The following is a 17,129-nucleotide window of genomic DNA, read 5'->3' as shown; positions in this document are numbered from 1 at the left end:
AGAACAGCCTTGAATTTTAAATGTAGGTTATAAGTCAGTGATGGCAAACCTTTTTTGCCTTGGGTGCCAAAAGTGCACACTCATCTGCCCATCCCCATAATTTAATTGCCCCCGTGCTGTGTCCCATGCGCATGTGTATACGGCTTTCTTGGAGCCTAGGGAGGGTGAAAACAGCTACCCCTGCCCCCAGAGGCCCTCCAGAGGCTGGGAACGGCGAGTTTTCTGACTTCCGGTGGACCTGGTAGGTCCGTTTTTCACCCTCCCCAGGCTCCAGAGGCTTTCTAGGAGCCTGGGGAGGGTGAAAAACGACCCAACACGCAAACCGGAAATTCGGGAATGGACTTCCGGATTGTCCGGGTTGGAGCGTTTTTCACCCTCTGTAGGCTTCAGGGAAGTCCGTTCCCAAATTTCCAGTTTGTGTGTTGGGCTGTTTTTCACCCTTGCCAACAAATGGCCGAAAATTAGCTGGCCAGTGTGCGCATGCACGCTGGAGCTGACAGGGTAACGCCTTGCATGCCCTCAGAAATGGCTCTGCATGTCACCTGTGGCATGCGTGCCATAGGTTTGTCATCATGGCTATAAGTAATCTTTCTAAGGACCCATCATAACTTTGAATGGTTGCTAAGCGACCTGTCATACGTCAAGGACTACCTGTAGGATGTAATGAATAACAATAGATTTTTGGCCACTGTGATTGCATTGGGCTAGTGGTTTAAACAAGCTCAGATATACCTAACCTGGGTCAATATTATAATATGAACCAGCCTTTATTCCATTAACTTTGGGGGTAAGATCCAAACCTATTTGTTGGTCCAAATGCTGCTGGTCCTGAAATGGGTCTCCTGATCTGTTTGCTGCCACAAACCGTTTGCCTCTGTGTGAAGAGTGCTGCATTAGGGGGTGAATCTGGTTTCCTGTAGAGATTCAGAACAGCAGTCCTTTCAGCCATATGCTGCACTTCGTCCCTGTTCACAACTAATGGAGGCTGCAGCTTTAACACAGCTTTTTTTGAATTAGGTATTTTCAGGTGTCTAGCTCTCACAAATCCAGGTGTCACACCCATGGATGCAGGTGAAGGGCATTTTGGAGGAGAAGGTTGGAGAGAGCGCTTTACAATGCTTGGTAATGTATTTGCCGGGCTATGTGATAAATCTGAAATGTAAGGGAAAAGCACAACATCACTGTAGCAACAAAGTATGTCATTCAAAAGATTGCTGGGTTCTGTAAGAGGAATTTACCCAGATGGAATGGCCTGAATTCCCAACTTTAATAATTTCAAAATTCTAAAGGGATAATTTTATACATCGCATTCAATTTCAGTGCAATATCTGTCTTTTCTGAATATTTTAGAAACCTTAATAACAAAGAATATTTATAAATTTGCAGTTCTGTAAATTGTTTTTTTAGAAGAATCTGTACTGAATAGCTTCTTCTGCCACATTTTTAGCAGGTGCTTAGCAGAACTTGAGAACCAATTTTATGTAGAGTGGTTAAGGCATCAGGTCAGAAACTGGGATACCATGAGTTCTAGTACCACCTTAAGCACACAAGCCATCTGGGTAAGCCTTTCTCTAATCCCACTTTGGGAAAAACTGCAAGGACTTGTCCAGGCAGTCTCTGAGAATCACACACAGTTGAAAAAAAAAAAAACAATAGCAGAACTTAAAAAATTTTAAGATAGAATTTTAGTAACAATTTTCTATGTAATTCCACTATCATTGAAGGAGTTATATATATCAAGTTTGTTCAGATTCTCAATGTATCTCTCAGCTCTTTTCCCAAAGAGTTTGTGCACCGTGCAAAGCCATTTAACAACTGCAAACCATGAACTACAGTACTGTAGTTGATTTTACACAACAAAAACTTGGCTCAACTCAATGGTTTGCCTGTTACCAAACCTTTTGGGGAATATCTAAATTATTTGCATCTAAAGATGCTGATCAATACCTGTAGTGAGACAGGTACTGGAGGCTAAAACATATGAGGAACGGTTGTAGGAACTGTATGTCTAGTTTAATGAAAAGAAGGTCTAGGGGAGACATGATAGCAGTGTTCTGATATCTCAGGGGTTGCCACAAAGAAGAGGGAGTCAAACTATTCTCCAAGGCACCTGAGGGTAGAACAAGAAGCAATGGGTGGAAACTAATCAAGGAGAGAAGCAACGTAGAACTGAGGAGAAATTTCCTGACAGAACAATTAATTAGTGGAACAGCTTGTCTCCAGAAGTTGTGAATGCCCCAACAGGGGAAGTCTTTAAGAAGATGTTGGATAGCCATTTGTCTGAAATGGTATAAGGTTTCCTGTCTAGGCAGGGGGTTGGACTAGAAGGCCTCCAAGGTCCCTTCCAACTCTGCTATTGTATTGCATAGGAGATTGCAGAAGTTGCTGCTATTGTTTCTAACACACTATAAATTCCCTATTTTTTTTCTCACTCCTTCACAGTCAGCTAAGAGTACCATCTTCTTTTCCTAAGCATTTGCTTGCTTTAATGGTACTGCACACTAATCTTTAAATATTATATACAAATGACACTCCAGTTTGCCCTATTAGTTCTATACCTGATGACACCTGAGAAAGATGGGAACAAGAAGAAGCTTCTGCTGAGGTAATTTGTGTGAGGTCCCCCTGAAAGGCTTCTTTGAAATCTTCATCACAGATGTAATTCAGGCTGCAGCCTTTTTCTTCCCCTTCCCCTTCTTCATCACTGTGTGTTATTTTCAGCAGCTGGGGAGATTTCACCCTTTGGAAGGCTTGCATGTGCCTGCCAGAGATTTACTTTTTAATTAGATGCCATCCTGCTCAAACTTTATAACATACTGTACATTAAAATTATGTTAATTATTTATTATATATATGTATATATAAAAACATATCAAATATATTATAAATAAATTATTTATAATATATATATTATTTATATTTATTATAAATTATATATATATACATATATATATATGTATATATGTATGTATGTATTTATGTGTGTGTGTGTATTTTCTTAGATTTGTTTTCATAGATTTTACATATATATATAAATTTATTATAAATTTATAATAAAAATAATTCATTAATTATTTATTTGTTGGATATGCAAGTTGCATATCCAACATATTATGTGTCATAATGTGAAATAATTAAACTGAAATAATTACCAGAAGCAAATAATAATAATAATAATAATCCACAATAATGCTTTTGTAATGAACTTTGCCCCATGCTATGCTTTAAAAAAATCATTCCAAACCCAGATTTTATGGCTTTTGATAGGAAAATAGTCTAATTCAGTCTTTAGCAAATCTCTCTTGAGAAAAAAAACGCTCCCAAAAACTTCAGGGCTTATTTCTGATAGCATTCTTTTTGTTTTTGTTCTAATCTGACATCAGTACAGTCCCCTTACCCACCCACCTTATTCTTCTTAAGAAAACTACCCCTAAAATCCTAAATATTGGAATTTTGTAACCACTGATGATAGCATAGTAATTCCTCATAGTGAGCATGATGGAGGGTTGTAACATTAAATAAACCAAAATATGCAGATTCGTTATTATCATGAATTTTCACTTCCAAATAATGAAAAAAATGACTGCATTCTACCACCAATAGAGGACAATAGCTCGAAAGTGGGAAATCAGACACAATCTAGGTAGAAATTCTTAACAATTTTTATTTGATTTCTCCTCCTTTGTAAACAATAAACGCTGAATGAAAATAGGAGGAAATATGAACAGTTCCTGAGCATGGCCACAAGATGACTGACGTGCTTATGACAATGAAAACAAGAGAAAAGTTCAACTTATTTTTTCCAAAGTGATAACCTAGAATAGTTATTAAAGGAAATATTTTTCTTGGACTTTCATGGGCTTCACCCTGAAAAACTGTGCCTATATTGAATGAAACCAGAAAAAGCAGTATAAATGTTTGTCTTTCCATAGGCTTTAGAGCAGGGGTGTCAAACTGGATTTTTTTCAAGGGCTGGATCAGCATTGTACTTCTCCATGGACCAGCTGTGTGAGTGTGTGTGTGTGTGTGAGAGAGAGAGAGAGATGGGGGACAACTTGGACGGCCTCCTGCAGCACTTCGCCCCACGCCCCATTTTGGCTGACAAAGTGCTACAGGATGCTGTCCAGGCTGAAAACGGGGCAGAGGGGCTGCCTCCCCCCGTGCCCCATTTTGGCTACCAGAGGACCACAAGCTGGTCCTTTACTATTTCCAGGTCCACCCTGAGGGCCAGATCTGGCCCATAGGCCTTGAGTTTGATACCTCTGCTTTAGAGTGTCGCAATACAATCTGTTCATTATCAAGTGGAGATTATATTCATTTGCTGATTTATCTTGGGGAACTCTAAAACCTCTGTTTAATAATGGACTAAATTTTGGTTCTTACTGGTAATGCTGTTCTTGCAAGGCTTTCAGCTCAGCAAAGATGTCTCTCTCATTTACACTGCCAGTTTCTTCAAAATCATAATTATATTCTGCCAGATGACACGGTGGCTGGAACAGGTTTGTTACTGCAGACTACAATATTAGAGAAATTATATAAAGATATATCTGCATCCAATGAAAACTTTTTTTTGCCAAGGATTATTTTTTTAATCTTAATTTCCTTCATAATCTCCCCATCATGGCCAATGTTTATTGTACCAACAGGGACTGCTCAGGGATGAGCTGCAACTGGTTTAACAACTGGTTATGTGATTGCGTGCCTAATGCACTTGCACACAGTGTTCAAAATACAGCAATTTGAAGCTCAGCTGCTTACCTTCCAAGGCAGCCCCACTAAGCAGGACAGTGGAGGTGCGGAAATAAGATGTGCCGCATGATCCAGCTGAGCCAGAAAGAAGGAAATATAGGACAGGATAGGGTGGGGGTGAGGGGGCGGAGCCAACTGATCATTGGAACTACAGGTTTGCTCAAACTGGTTCAAACTGGCAATAACCCACCACTGGACCTACTGTTGTGCCACAGTTTCTGGAGGTAGCAGGGGAAGCCTGCATACTATTGCAAAGCAAACTTGCAAGAGCAGGCAATGTTGCAACCCAGCTCCATTTGTTATTTGTCTCCTGGGGAAGGCTTAGGTGTGTTTTTCTCTACATCAGATTTGTTCTTTCCCTTGAAATGTCCCTAACAGCTTTCCCACTTTACTTTCACAAGTATGAATCTCCATGGTGAATGAGAAGGTTTGCCAGAAACCCATTCATGATCAAAAGAAAAATGCCGATAATTTAATTAGCAACACACCCTAACAAGAAGCAGAAAACTTTATGTGGGCTTTTCAACTCTAGAAGCAGACTGAGAAACATAGGCTTATTCTTCTTACACGACAGCTCACTTCTAACCTTCCCTCCCTTCAATAATGTACTTATAAAGAAACTTACACCTAATTTCTGTCTTCGTGCATGAAGAGCTTTGATGGGGTTCCCACATATAACTCTGCTGACACCTGCCAAAAACAAAATTTAAAAAGTGTCATAATCTATAATTTCACATGCTTAAAAAACTTTTTTCTTTACCCAAAACTTCATATACAAGCTTATATGCAATTATGTTTTCTCCATATTTAGAAAGACATATTCAGAAAAAAATAAACCAACTTTCTATTTTGGTCAGTTGTTACTCTAACCCACAGAAAAAAAACACATTTGTGAGCTGAGGTGGGAAAGGGCAAAGGGCAAAGGGCTCAAGAATATCTTCCCTCATTCAGCTTAATGTAAGCATGATAGTTAAATTGACTTTGGAAAAAAAAAGTGACAAACATTTCATTATCTGGGCAGGAAAAAGTCTGAGAACAGCCAACTACAATGCAGAGATTGCCTGATTGAGGATAATCTCTAATGCTAACATAAAACTGAACCACTCTTTTTAACACACGTGTTCATTTTCCAATGTGAGTTACAGAAACATTTCTGCAACTGCTAGCCTATGGAAATGTTCGTGTACATACATTTACCATAAGCAGATAAATTGACATATCATCCAATTTCTTTTTATAGGAGAGAAAATTCCCTTCTTGTTTGCTTCCACATGTTAAGGAGAGGCTAGAGGATAGGAAAAGCACAAGGTGTTCCATTACCATGGGTCAGGTCACTTGAATCATCATCAGGCAATATCTCATCACAGATGGTGGATTCCAGGAGAGTGCTACAACCAGAAAGCAAATGAGCACTGGGAGATCTCTGGAGAGCCTGAGGTCTGGAACCTAGCAAAAAGGGAGTTGCAGCAGGCCGCAGAGCAGAGCCCAGCCTTCTTGTTAGGAGTCCTAACTGAGAATCTAAACCGAAGAAGGGTAGGGGTTGGGAGAAGAACGATAACACGATACTGTAACATGAATATGTTGTAAGTGTCCACTTGAGAGAAGCACAGAAAACAAATGACATGTCTGTAAATTAAAGCAATATTCCCACTAAAGTAATATTTCTGTACTGTTGCCAAAAAAACTGCATGGATTCATCCATGGCTACACTACACATTAAAAACCTTGTAAGCTAACATCAGGAACACTTTGCCATTTATTAATCACAATTCTTTGTGTAAATGTATTAACTTGTGTCAGTGATTGTTCAGGTCAGAATGCAATAAAGAGTGCAATCGGTTACAAAGACCATTGCAATATAAGGATTTTGAAAACAGAAAAACATGCATACATATACATGCCATACCTGAAATACTAAATAAGGAGCTCATCCCTGAATTGCATTACCATGCTGTCATCCTGTGACCTCGAGCGGAGAAATCACGGTGGCATAAGTTACACTGTGCCCCAGAGTTTCTCTTAAATGTGCAGGATGGGGACTGTGCTGTACTATATGTATTACTTCTCCACAAGACACTATATAAGGGCAATAACCTGCCATTTTCTCTGCCTGAAATTTGAATGTCACTCACTACAGGAAAAGCTGCTACCAATCACTTAGGGGATAAATTCTGGAATTGTGTTGTAAAATCTGGCCTTTTTATCCATTCAGCTATTTTGCTACTGTTCTCCCAAAAGGACTCTCAATTTATCAACCTAAAAACCAGTAGATGGCAGCAAAGAGTTCTCTTTTAACTGCAAGGTAGTGGTTGCCTCCATTGGTGCAATATAGTGGTGTAAGTGTTCTTGGAGCCAGAGTTCAAGGTTGGGGGTTTGTGTGTCTGTGTGAGAGGTGTTCAGCTTATTACAAATATTGCCATAATTTCTCCAAAATGATTAACCTCTCAACCAATTAATTAACCATTTGATAACAGCAAAGTCAAGAGCTTTTTGTCTCTCTCGGCTGCAATCCAGTGGTAATTTGGATTTGTGCAGACAAGATGCAGTTGCTGCTAAATACTGTTGAAGAACCAGAAGCCCTATGAAGCGGTATATAAGTCTAACTGCTATTGCTATTGCTAATTTGAGAAATCACTTTATTGATTCTGGTATTAAATTAAGATATGCATATTCAGAAGGACAAAAGAGAAAAAAATGTCTGCCTAGGTCAAACCCTATCTTTACCAGGTTCCAATCTCTGGAGGACTAAACTTTTTAAAGGAACTTTCCAGAAAGAGGAGGAGCCAGGACTTCCCTAAGAACAGCAATTGTGTGCTGGGAAAAGCATTCAATTATATTTTGCCCTTATATGCATTAAGCAGGATATAGGCTAGTGCCACGATAGCGAACCTATGGCACCTGTGGCATGCATAGCCGTCTGCAGGCATGCGAGTAGTCACCCCAGCCAGCTCCACTGCACATGTGCATGCATCTCCCGCCAGCCAACTGATTTTTGGGTCTCTGCCGCACATGTGTGGGGGACAGGGTGCATGTGGGAGATGGGGCAGGGAGAGAGTGGTGTGCTCCCCTGTGCCTAAGTTTTGGTCCCAGAAGGCTTCAGGGAGGCCTACTAGGCCCAAAATGGGGTGCAAGTGGTCGCACGTGCATGCGCAGGGAGGGATTCGTGCATGCATTGTAATATGGATGTGTGCATGCACGCACTTTCGGCACACAAAGACAAAAAGGTTGGCCAACACTGGGCTAGTGTATTTCAAGTCTTCCAACAGTCTAAGAATCCAGGGGTGATTAACCTGGCAGTGGTATCAGAAGCCAGGCTTCTGTTTTTCCTTACAGCCAAAACCAAAGATGGGATGAAAGGGGGCAGTCCTACATCTGTTGGGACAATGGTGGTCAAGCAGATAGCTATCCCTAGTCATGTCACTTTACATCTTGGATCAGCTTCAGCCTCCCTAAGCAATAGGCAGATTGCTTATCAGTATGAGATGGAAACTCCATTATGAGGACATATCTTCAGCAAACTGTAAAATATGTGGAATGTCTTCACGCCATGATATGTAGGCTCTGTGGATAGCAGAGGGTGCTATTGCTTGAGGCAAATGGATCTATTGTCGTAGCTGTATTGATTGTTTAAACAAAAATATAGTTTCATAGCCCTGCTGCCTTCCTAGAGTTACTCATGCCAGAAGGGCAAAAAGAAAAAGCATGTATTTTAAGATCAGTGGGATACAAAAGTCTACACAATATAAGCACATGTGTTTCAAGGGCTTCATTTCAAATAATAAAATCTTTCAAGTGGCACTCTAGCAACTTGACTGGATTTTTGTCTTGTGTCTTGCCTTATTGTTTTTAATGCCCTTCTTTACCTATATAGCAATTACTATTTCCTCTGCCTGGATTGGGTGATATTTGGGAATGAAATACTGGAGGTAGTAAAATGTTTACTGGAGCTTTTTCAAAGGGTCCCTTGCTTACCTGCCCCCTCATTTCTTTATGCATTCAGACAATACTTCCATTAAGCCTGCCATTAAAGCAGCTATGCACATGCATACAGATGGAGGTCGTTGGTGAATGTCTTCAGAGCAGATGCCCAAAGTCTTCTGGAACATCTGCCTGCTTAAGGTTTCAACAAATATTCTTGTGAAGCACTCATCAAATGCTTTTCATAGTCTTGCTGGTTGTATCTGGCTGCTTGCAAATAAAATTCTGTATTTGTGTGCTGAGGTTTTAATGTATATACTACAGAGTGAGTTTATGAAACTGATTGCCTCTGTCTGTCTGTCTGGTTGCTTGTTTGTATGCATGCAGAGCTTTGGTTGTATTTTGTTAATGGGCTGTTAGTACATTTATTTAATGGTTGCATTGCTGGCAAAAATGCAGTCGCAGGTGGCATGGTGTCTTTGGTCTTAACTTTTAATATTAATCGATGCTATTCATGCAGTCATGTAGCACTAGGATCTTTTTGCAGCCACCAGAAGCCACAATCCACCAGTAATGCTTGGAAGCATTTAAGAAAACCAAATAGAATCTATAGGGTCTCCTTATAGTACAGTTGAAGAGTGGAAATGAAATTATGCTTGGTGCCAGTGAGACTAGGAAGGTGGGAGAGGCTAATTAACTGTCAACTGACAAATGCTGAGAAGAGATTCACTTTTTGTCTTATACACAGTCATCATCTAACACGACAAGAATAAAAAGTTATTTGTCCTATTAGAGTTGTCTCTGATTTATACGCTTATATGTTTGCCTAAAAGTCAGGGTGGAGATGGGGTGATGCAAGGGATTACAGGGTCATTAAAAGAAAAAAGTAAATGTTTGCCTACACGTCCCTTAGTACCAAATATCCCTCAGGTTGGTTGGCCAGTAGCAATATTCGTGGATTGCTATCCCACCCTCTTTTGTGGCTTTTGGATGAAAACCAAAGCATTCCAGAACATTTTGAATTCTGTCCCAATGGAATCCTCAAGCTGATCCTGTTTTGCTTTGCCAGAATGAAGCTAATTCAAAACATTCTGCAAAGCTTTCCAGGTGGGATTGGGTTTTTTTTCTAAGTTCTAAACAAAACTAATTGTCTCTATCACAGTTATTCCTACTTAAGAGCTACAGAACTTATTATAAAAGAACAACAACATTTTCCTCAAAAAGAATAGCACAAGATCAGGATTCATTGCAAGCAATTTAATTAAAGAGTTACAACAGTCCTCATTAGAAGGCTACTGCTCTAAGCTATTCCGTTACAGGTCAAAGGCCACCCAAGATGTTCTTAAGCAACAAGAAAGGATGGTGACAACAGACCCATGTCTTTTAAAACAAGCTTGAACTGAACAGTTACGAAATGAAAAGCAGTTTGAGAGATGCTGAAATCTTGGCCTGTCTGTTGCTCCCAATCTTCAGCCTCAAATTAGCAAAATGTCTACAAAAGAATTTGGGGACATTGAAGAAAAAAAATAGCATGTTGAAAAAGAATCCAGTATCTTCCCATCAGTTCCACTCCTCCACTTGAAAGGATAGTAGAGATTTCAGTCCTGGTGAACAATTATTTGGTTAATGATTATATAGTAGAATAGATTTTTATTCTCTGTGTTTGTTATGAGGCCAAGAATGTTATAGTTATTTCCAAGCATTAATCCATATGAGAGGTAGACAATGCGATTAACTAAATATAACCCTTGAAACAATTTGCATTCTGTCCTAAATGCAACTGGGAAAATATAAAATGGTTTATCCAGTGAGATGCCCCAGAAAATAACGAATGAGTTATTAGACTTGATCAGCCTATGAAGAAGCTAAGAGCCAAGGAGTAGCTGAATTTAAAAGATACGCTACCCATCAGCCTATGGCTGGTTTGAGGGAAAATCAAATATAAGGAGCCAAGGTGGCGGTCGCAGCACTAGATTTCAGAGGAAAAAGAATCTTATACTGAAGAATCTAAGATAATCTAATTATCTTAGAAGAGCAGATTGAAAAGGAAAAAAAGGTTGATATTATTGAAATCAGACTGATGGGAAGCCACATTTGGGGATGTGTGAGATCTCACCACAGCATACAAGATCAGTTTCTGAAGAGACTGGTAGGTGAGACTGCTCTCAAGCAAAAGAGGCATATGGGGCTTATGCTCATACAAATAATTTTTATTTGGTGATTGCCTCACTTACTGACCATTCACAGTTATGACAGTGATGAAAAAATAACTTTGTGCCCAATCCTTGCATCCATGACCTTCACTGGTCTCTAAAGCAAGGGAAAACTGAAGTAAGATCATAAATATAGTCATGGTTTCACTTAGTGATCACTTTCACTTGATGACCTGTGATCAGTTAGTGAGGCCACTAAATGTGGTCACTAAATGAGGACTACCTATACTAATTGTTTTATGAAAAAACAGATCTGTTCCACTCCAGTCCTACAGGAACATTCTTACTATGAATTTGGGGAAAATAGTTTGTTAGAAATTATAAAAATGTCAGTGACTTCTTTTTCTCTTTAAGGGCCCCAGAACAATTTTGTAACAGCAGAAGTACAATATATACTCACAGATAAGACAAGAAATTTTATGGCAAAATAAAAAAAAATCAGGTTCAGCTTATTTGCGGATGGGCTTATCCATAAGTATGTACAGTATTGTTATACTTTTTAAAAGTTCCCATATACAGCATACTTATGGATATTCCCCTCAGATAGATCAACACTTCAATTTTTAACCACAATACTATGAAAAATTAGGATCAGCTTATCTGCAGTGGCACATTTTTCATGGTATTTTGCTTAAAAATTGAAGTGTTGGCTTATATGAGGATGGGCTTATTGTGACTATATATGGTATATTTGAATGTCTACCTGTGTTTTATTTCACATATAATTAGAAAGTATTATTTTTACTTATCAATGACCATTCTTACTACTGTGTCTAGTAACATGCCACCCAAGGCTCAATTTATGCAAATTTATTACATTTATAGCCTATTTTTTTCCCTGAGAGCTCAAAGTAGCTTATATGGGCATATTTCCTAACACAATATTAATTCTATAAGATGTGATAGGCTGAGAAACAGATACCAGCTGAAAAGTATCCAAGGAGATTTATGGTTGAATTGCAACATGAACCTAATCTGGTCCAAGTCCAATACTACTTTGGCATTTCCCCCTGAAACAGAAAATTAATGGTATTTTTCCCTGTGTGATTCTTATAAAATAGCAGAATGTCCTGGATATATCTGTATTCCAGGTTAACAATAGGTTATACATGTAGGGTCTATATGTTGGTTTTTTGTTTTTGCATAGTTTATATTTTAATACTTAAAAGCACAGTTCTCCTGCTACCATGTTTAGCTTTACCCAAGATCTATTCTTTATGCATCCAAATGATACTTAATTTTATTGCATGCTACCCATGGTCACTTTCTGTGAGATGGGTGGCCATACAGATATGACAAATAAGTAAACATATCCCATTCTTGGTATTGATAATCAGTTTTGTATGTATGTGCAGATATTCTTTTCTCTTATTGGTAATCAAACAAAGTCTTATAAAATAATTTAGCACACCTGAACCTGAAGCTTCCTCAATTAAACTTCCTTCTTTGATTGATTCCTTGACAATAAGCCAGTCCTTATTCATTTTGCATGGAAAAGGAATAGCAGTCTGATTTGCTGGTATTTCATCCAAACATTTTAAATGAGGGATGAGTTTTTTCACTTCAACTCTGTAATTGTAATCTGGGTCCTACAAAAAAGCCCCAGAGAAAAGAATGCCTTCAGTTATTTTGATCACATTTGTAGGAAACAATCTGAGAAACAGGTAAAATGGGAAAATAACTATAAATATAACAATAGCTAAACGTCTTATAAGATTAGTACTTTTTATGATAATAAGAAATAAACTATTTAGTTACAGATACACTAAACATGCATCCCATGTAAATAAATTTCAACTCACTTATTTAATCACTTATTTAGATAACTATTAAACAAATTGCTTTTTAGAAATGTCTGTAAAACTTTTGTCAACTTTTTAATATCTATTTTTCTTCTCTCTGTTTTTTTACTGCCTTGTTTCTCCCATCTTCACCACATAATATATTACTGTTACATTTGTTTTATCTTCCAATTAACACATTCAGATAAGATAGAGTCTCCTACCTGGGGTCTATGTCATTCATTATCTAGACTGGTCTGGGTTTCTGCCTCCCAATTGTCTAGCAATGACCACAAGAAAAACCTGCATCTTTTTAAAAAGCCAAATTAGCTGCTACAGGGGCCTGATTAATCTTGAGACTCTGCAGATCACCTTTACCCACAACCACAGTTTACTGAGAAACATACAAAACAGCCATGCAATTGCCCCTTCAGTGACTATTATCATTATCCAGTATTTAGCCCTAATATTAGATGAAACCAAATTAATGACCTGTAGTGGATTGTATGAACAGAGACTATTCTAGTTGTGGTATGAAACCCATTCCAAGGATGACCATGAATTCAAAGATGCTTAAGCCTTAGTTTAAATAAATTGCAGTTATCTTTTCTATCTGTCCTTCCTAGAAAATCCTTCTGCTAGCCCTCACAATTCTATTAAAAAAGACAATCCCTTCCTGATCTAAAAAGTACACCAATCCTTGATCTAAAGTATGGGAGCTTTTTACTCTGTAACATTTTCTTATAAAAAAGTCAGCAATAAAGGGCAATATGCATGTCTTCTCTTATCCCTAATGTGGGAATCAAAAGAGGCTCCTAACACACAGAGTCCAGTTCTGTTGTGCTTCAGCCACAATGTAGATTAAGAGTGAGCATTTGGAGTACTGAAGAAAGCACCTCTGCAAATTTTTCCTCTTTAATTCCTCTTTAATATTCATACTGAATAAAAAGGAATCAACATTAGTTATTTTTTGTTTTTTTTAATCTTGTTTATAATTATTTTTTTCAAACTAAGTAGCTACGTACCACCTTAAAAAGCTAAAAAGACAGTATAAAATATTTTAAATCAACATGCAAATATTCTCTTTCTTTCTTTCTTTCTTTCTTTCTTTCTTTCTTTCTTTCTTTCTTTCCTTCCTTCCTTCCCTCCCTTTCTCTTTCTTTCTTTCTTTCTTTCTTTCTTTCTTTCTTTCAGTTTTTGGTAGTTTCTGGTCCCTTTGTGGCAAGGTGGTTGTGACTAACTGTACAAAAACATAAAATGTTGAAGGTGAGAATGGCCAAGAGTGACAGATCTCCTGAAGTGGTGAAGCTATAGAAATAAGTTCTCTTTGTGAGAGCTACCCATCAAGTAGCTACTTGAGCAAAGTACAATGTATTTCTGTTTCAGCTAGAAGGACATTAAACAAATATTTCAAATTAAAAGAGAGATTTGATTAAAACACTGGAATATAAATAGAAAATGACAGACTCCCTTTCTTTGGAAATGTCCAAATAGAAGCTAAGAAAGGGCAGTGGTGGAGCAGATTTCCTCAGTTAGCAGTTACTTGGATTAGATTTTTGAGATTCCTTCAATTTCACAATGCCTAAAAATGGTATCATCTAGTATTTTCAGATGGTTTCAACTAAAACTTGTTCTGATTTCAAACCAATGGTAAAAAAATGCTTTAGTGAGTCATGCTTTGAGTAGGGGTTAGATTAGATGGCATCTAAGATACCTTTCAACTCTATGTTTTTATGTGGAAATTGTAATTCCAAACATTTGGAGGATACCAGGTCAGGAATAAAATTTTCTAAGATAAGAAAAACAATTCTAACAATAAGAATTGATAAAATCCCAACTCTAAATCCAGTAAACAATTACAATTATTAATCTTTCTAAAATACAGAACTCATAAACCAGATATTAAATTGGCCGAAAAGAGTCACATATTTGTTACACATAAGAAGGATAGAAAATGAACCCAGATTGTTTATTTTATAGTGAATAAATATATGAACGGGGGGAAGAGGGAAAGAGGAAACAAGAACAAAAACAAGAGAAAAGGAGAAACCCCCCCAAAGCAATGCAACAACAATGTATGATATATGTGTTTGTGTGTGTGTATGTTATATGTTTAACACAATGATTCCATAAAGGAAGATATTTCATTATAATTGTCCAGACACAATTTTTATCCATTAGCAATTTCTTCAAAAGCCATAAATACACAAACACACATATATATAAAGAAACACACATATGAAAATACTGGGCCTTGTATTATTAATTTGAATAGATAGTAGATTCACATGGAAGATCCTAATATAGCTTAGACTCAGGCAATTTAGAAATGTTAAGGTAATAACATGCAATTAACTAGGGCCATTATTCAAGTGAAATAACATTACAATTACATGCTTTATACAAATATAGCTGAAGTTTACCTTGTTTATTATTGTTTTTTACTACTGTTTTAATTTTTACAGGGAGTTTAATATAATAGAGTTAAAAAAATCACCTTAATTCTAAGTTTCTGAATAGTCATCAAAAGCCACCCCATAGCATCTATTTTAATAAATCTAACTGGATATTAAAGAAAAAGTAATCTTATCTACATCACATTTGTAATGTGCTACTTGCCTATTCATCTGGAAGGAATAGCAGTTTTCCCTGGGAAAGAATTGACAATGCCCAGGCACATCTAGCAAACCCACTGAAATTGATGAAAAAGGATTCTGCCCGCAAATGCCATTTGGCTTTTAAGAGCAATGATTAATACAGAAAAAAATGAGTTGCAAGGTGATTTAGAAGGATTGCATTGAATGCAAGATATAAGCTTCATATTATAACCCTCGACCAAAACTCTATATCATCTTTTTATTATACTTCAGTTTGTTCTGCTTAATTGTATCATGTACTCTACATGCAAAAATACATTCTGCTTTGCTTCAAGCATGGCAGTCTCCCCTTAGCATTTGCAAACTCTTGAGAATTCCAGAAGTCATTTGCAAAGCTATAAAAGAACTTCAGTAGTAGAAATGAAGAAAATTGTTTTAAAAAGGGTAATTTTTAATACACATCTCTCCTTGCTGTTTCAAAATATAATCTTACTAAACGACCACAAGCTGTACTGATTTCACTGTACTGTACTGCACTGTACTGATTTCACTAGGCTTTCTCCTAGCAACTATGCTGTTACTGCACAGTCTTCTGTCTTCAGAATGTTGAATAAAGTGCTGGAAATCTCCCAAGATTAATGATGAGTCTTCTTCACTATATTAGAGTTATAGTATGCCACTTACCTATTCATCCAGGTTGAGAAACAGTTCCTCCAAGGCAAAATTCACAAAGATAACTTTGCTAGATTAAACCACAGCTTTCATTCATGATTGCATTGAGATAAATCAGCAAGATACATATTAGATTACATGTAGTATATTAGCACACACCTCTGAAGATTGCGGGCTTGGCTTCAAGCAAATAAGATTTCCCTCTATTGTAAGATTGGTCAGCTTAGTACAGAGCCGCAGGTATTGAATCTGACTAAGATCTTCAATGTTGTTTCCTTCTAAATCTAGAATTTCAAGGTTCTCCAGTAGGCTAATTTGACTTAGGTCACCAATATTGTTGTAGGCTATGTAGAGTTCCTAAAGAAAATTGAATGGCCCTTTCAATATTAAGGTGAAATGTGATATATTAATAAGTCATAAACAATTAAGACATAGTAGTAAAAGGAAATCCAGCCTTTCTTATAACTAAGCAGCATGAACTTTAATTTGCTTGATTATTTCATAGGCTTTTACTCCTAGCATACAGTATATGGCTAATAAACATAAAATCTGAAATATGCCAAGATTTCTTTAATATTATGCAATAGATAATAGGAAAAATAGGAACTATGGCCTGTCCCCAGTATTGCAAAATTTAGAAGATAAAAGACAAACTGTGGTTTAAACTTTTGGTTTATTAAGAAAAGGATTATTATTTGCTAATAATAAACCAAAAACCATGAGTAAAGTTGCCTGTTTTTAAAATATATCTTCTAGAAAAAGAGATCAAGTTGAAGCAATTTTTAATTCATAGAATAAACCACAGGTTGTTTTTTTTTTCACTTTCAGTTTATTGTGACTTGGCTACTGAATTAACAAATTATAGGTTCTATAGAACTGCCAAAAATCGAATACGACTGAATGGATGATATCATCATCATCATCATCATCAATACTTAAGACTTATAGACCACCCCACAGTTCTTTACAGCCCTCTCTAAGCGGTTTACAGAGTCAGCATATTGCCTCCAACAATCTAGGTCCTCATTTTACCGACTTCATATGAATGGAAGGCTGAGTCAATCTTGTGCCCCATCAAGATTGAACTCCAAGATGTGGGCAGAGTTTGCCTGCAATACTTCATTCTAACCACTGTGCTAGCAGGGCTCCTTAATGATAATTAAGGTAAATCTTCAGGCCAAGTCATTGTTTTCTTTGGA

At 37.3% G+C, this 17,129-nt stretch overlaps 1 protein-coding gene across 2 annotated transcripts in view; it reads right to left on the bottom strand.

Moving 5' to 3' along the window:
• The window catches only part of LRRC56 (leucine rich repeat containing 56), a 53,614-nt gene that overhangs the window by 4,113 nt on the left and 32,372 nt on the right, over window positions 1-17,129 (bottom strand). For both annotated transcript variants that reach the window (XM_032226687.1, XM_032226697.1), the window contains exons 7-13: window positions 16,090-16,287; window positions 12,292-12,469; window positions 6,070-6,267; window positions 5,375-5,439; window positions 4,384-4,514; window positions 2,559-2,761; window positions 801-1,152 (exon numbers count right to left, since the gene is read on the bottom strand). In XM_032226687.1, the coding sequence (XP_032082578.1) occupies window positions 801-1,152; window positions 2,559-2,761; window positions 4,384-4,514; window positions 5,375-5,439; window positions 6,070-6,267; window positions 12,292-12,469; window positions 16,090-16,287 (1,325 nt within the window). The remainder of the gene's footprint in view (window positions 1-800; window positions 1,153-2,558; window positions 2,762-4,383; window positions 4,515-5,374; window positions 5,440-6,069; window positions 6,268-12,291; window positions 12,470-16,089; window positions 16,288-17,129) is intronic.

The sequence above is a fragment of the Thamnophis elegans genome, chromosome 1 (genome assembly GCF_009769535.1).
Source record: "Thamnophis elegans isolate rThaEle1 chromosome 1, rThaEle1.pri, whole genome shotgun sequence".
NCBI classification, from domain to species: Eukaryota; Metazoa; Chordata; class Lepidosauria; order Squamata; family Colubridae; genus Thamnophis; species Thamnophis elegans.
The sequence above is the reverse complement of the archived record's forward strand: the minus strand, read 5'-3'. Positions and strand labels throughout refer to the sequence as shown.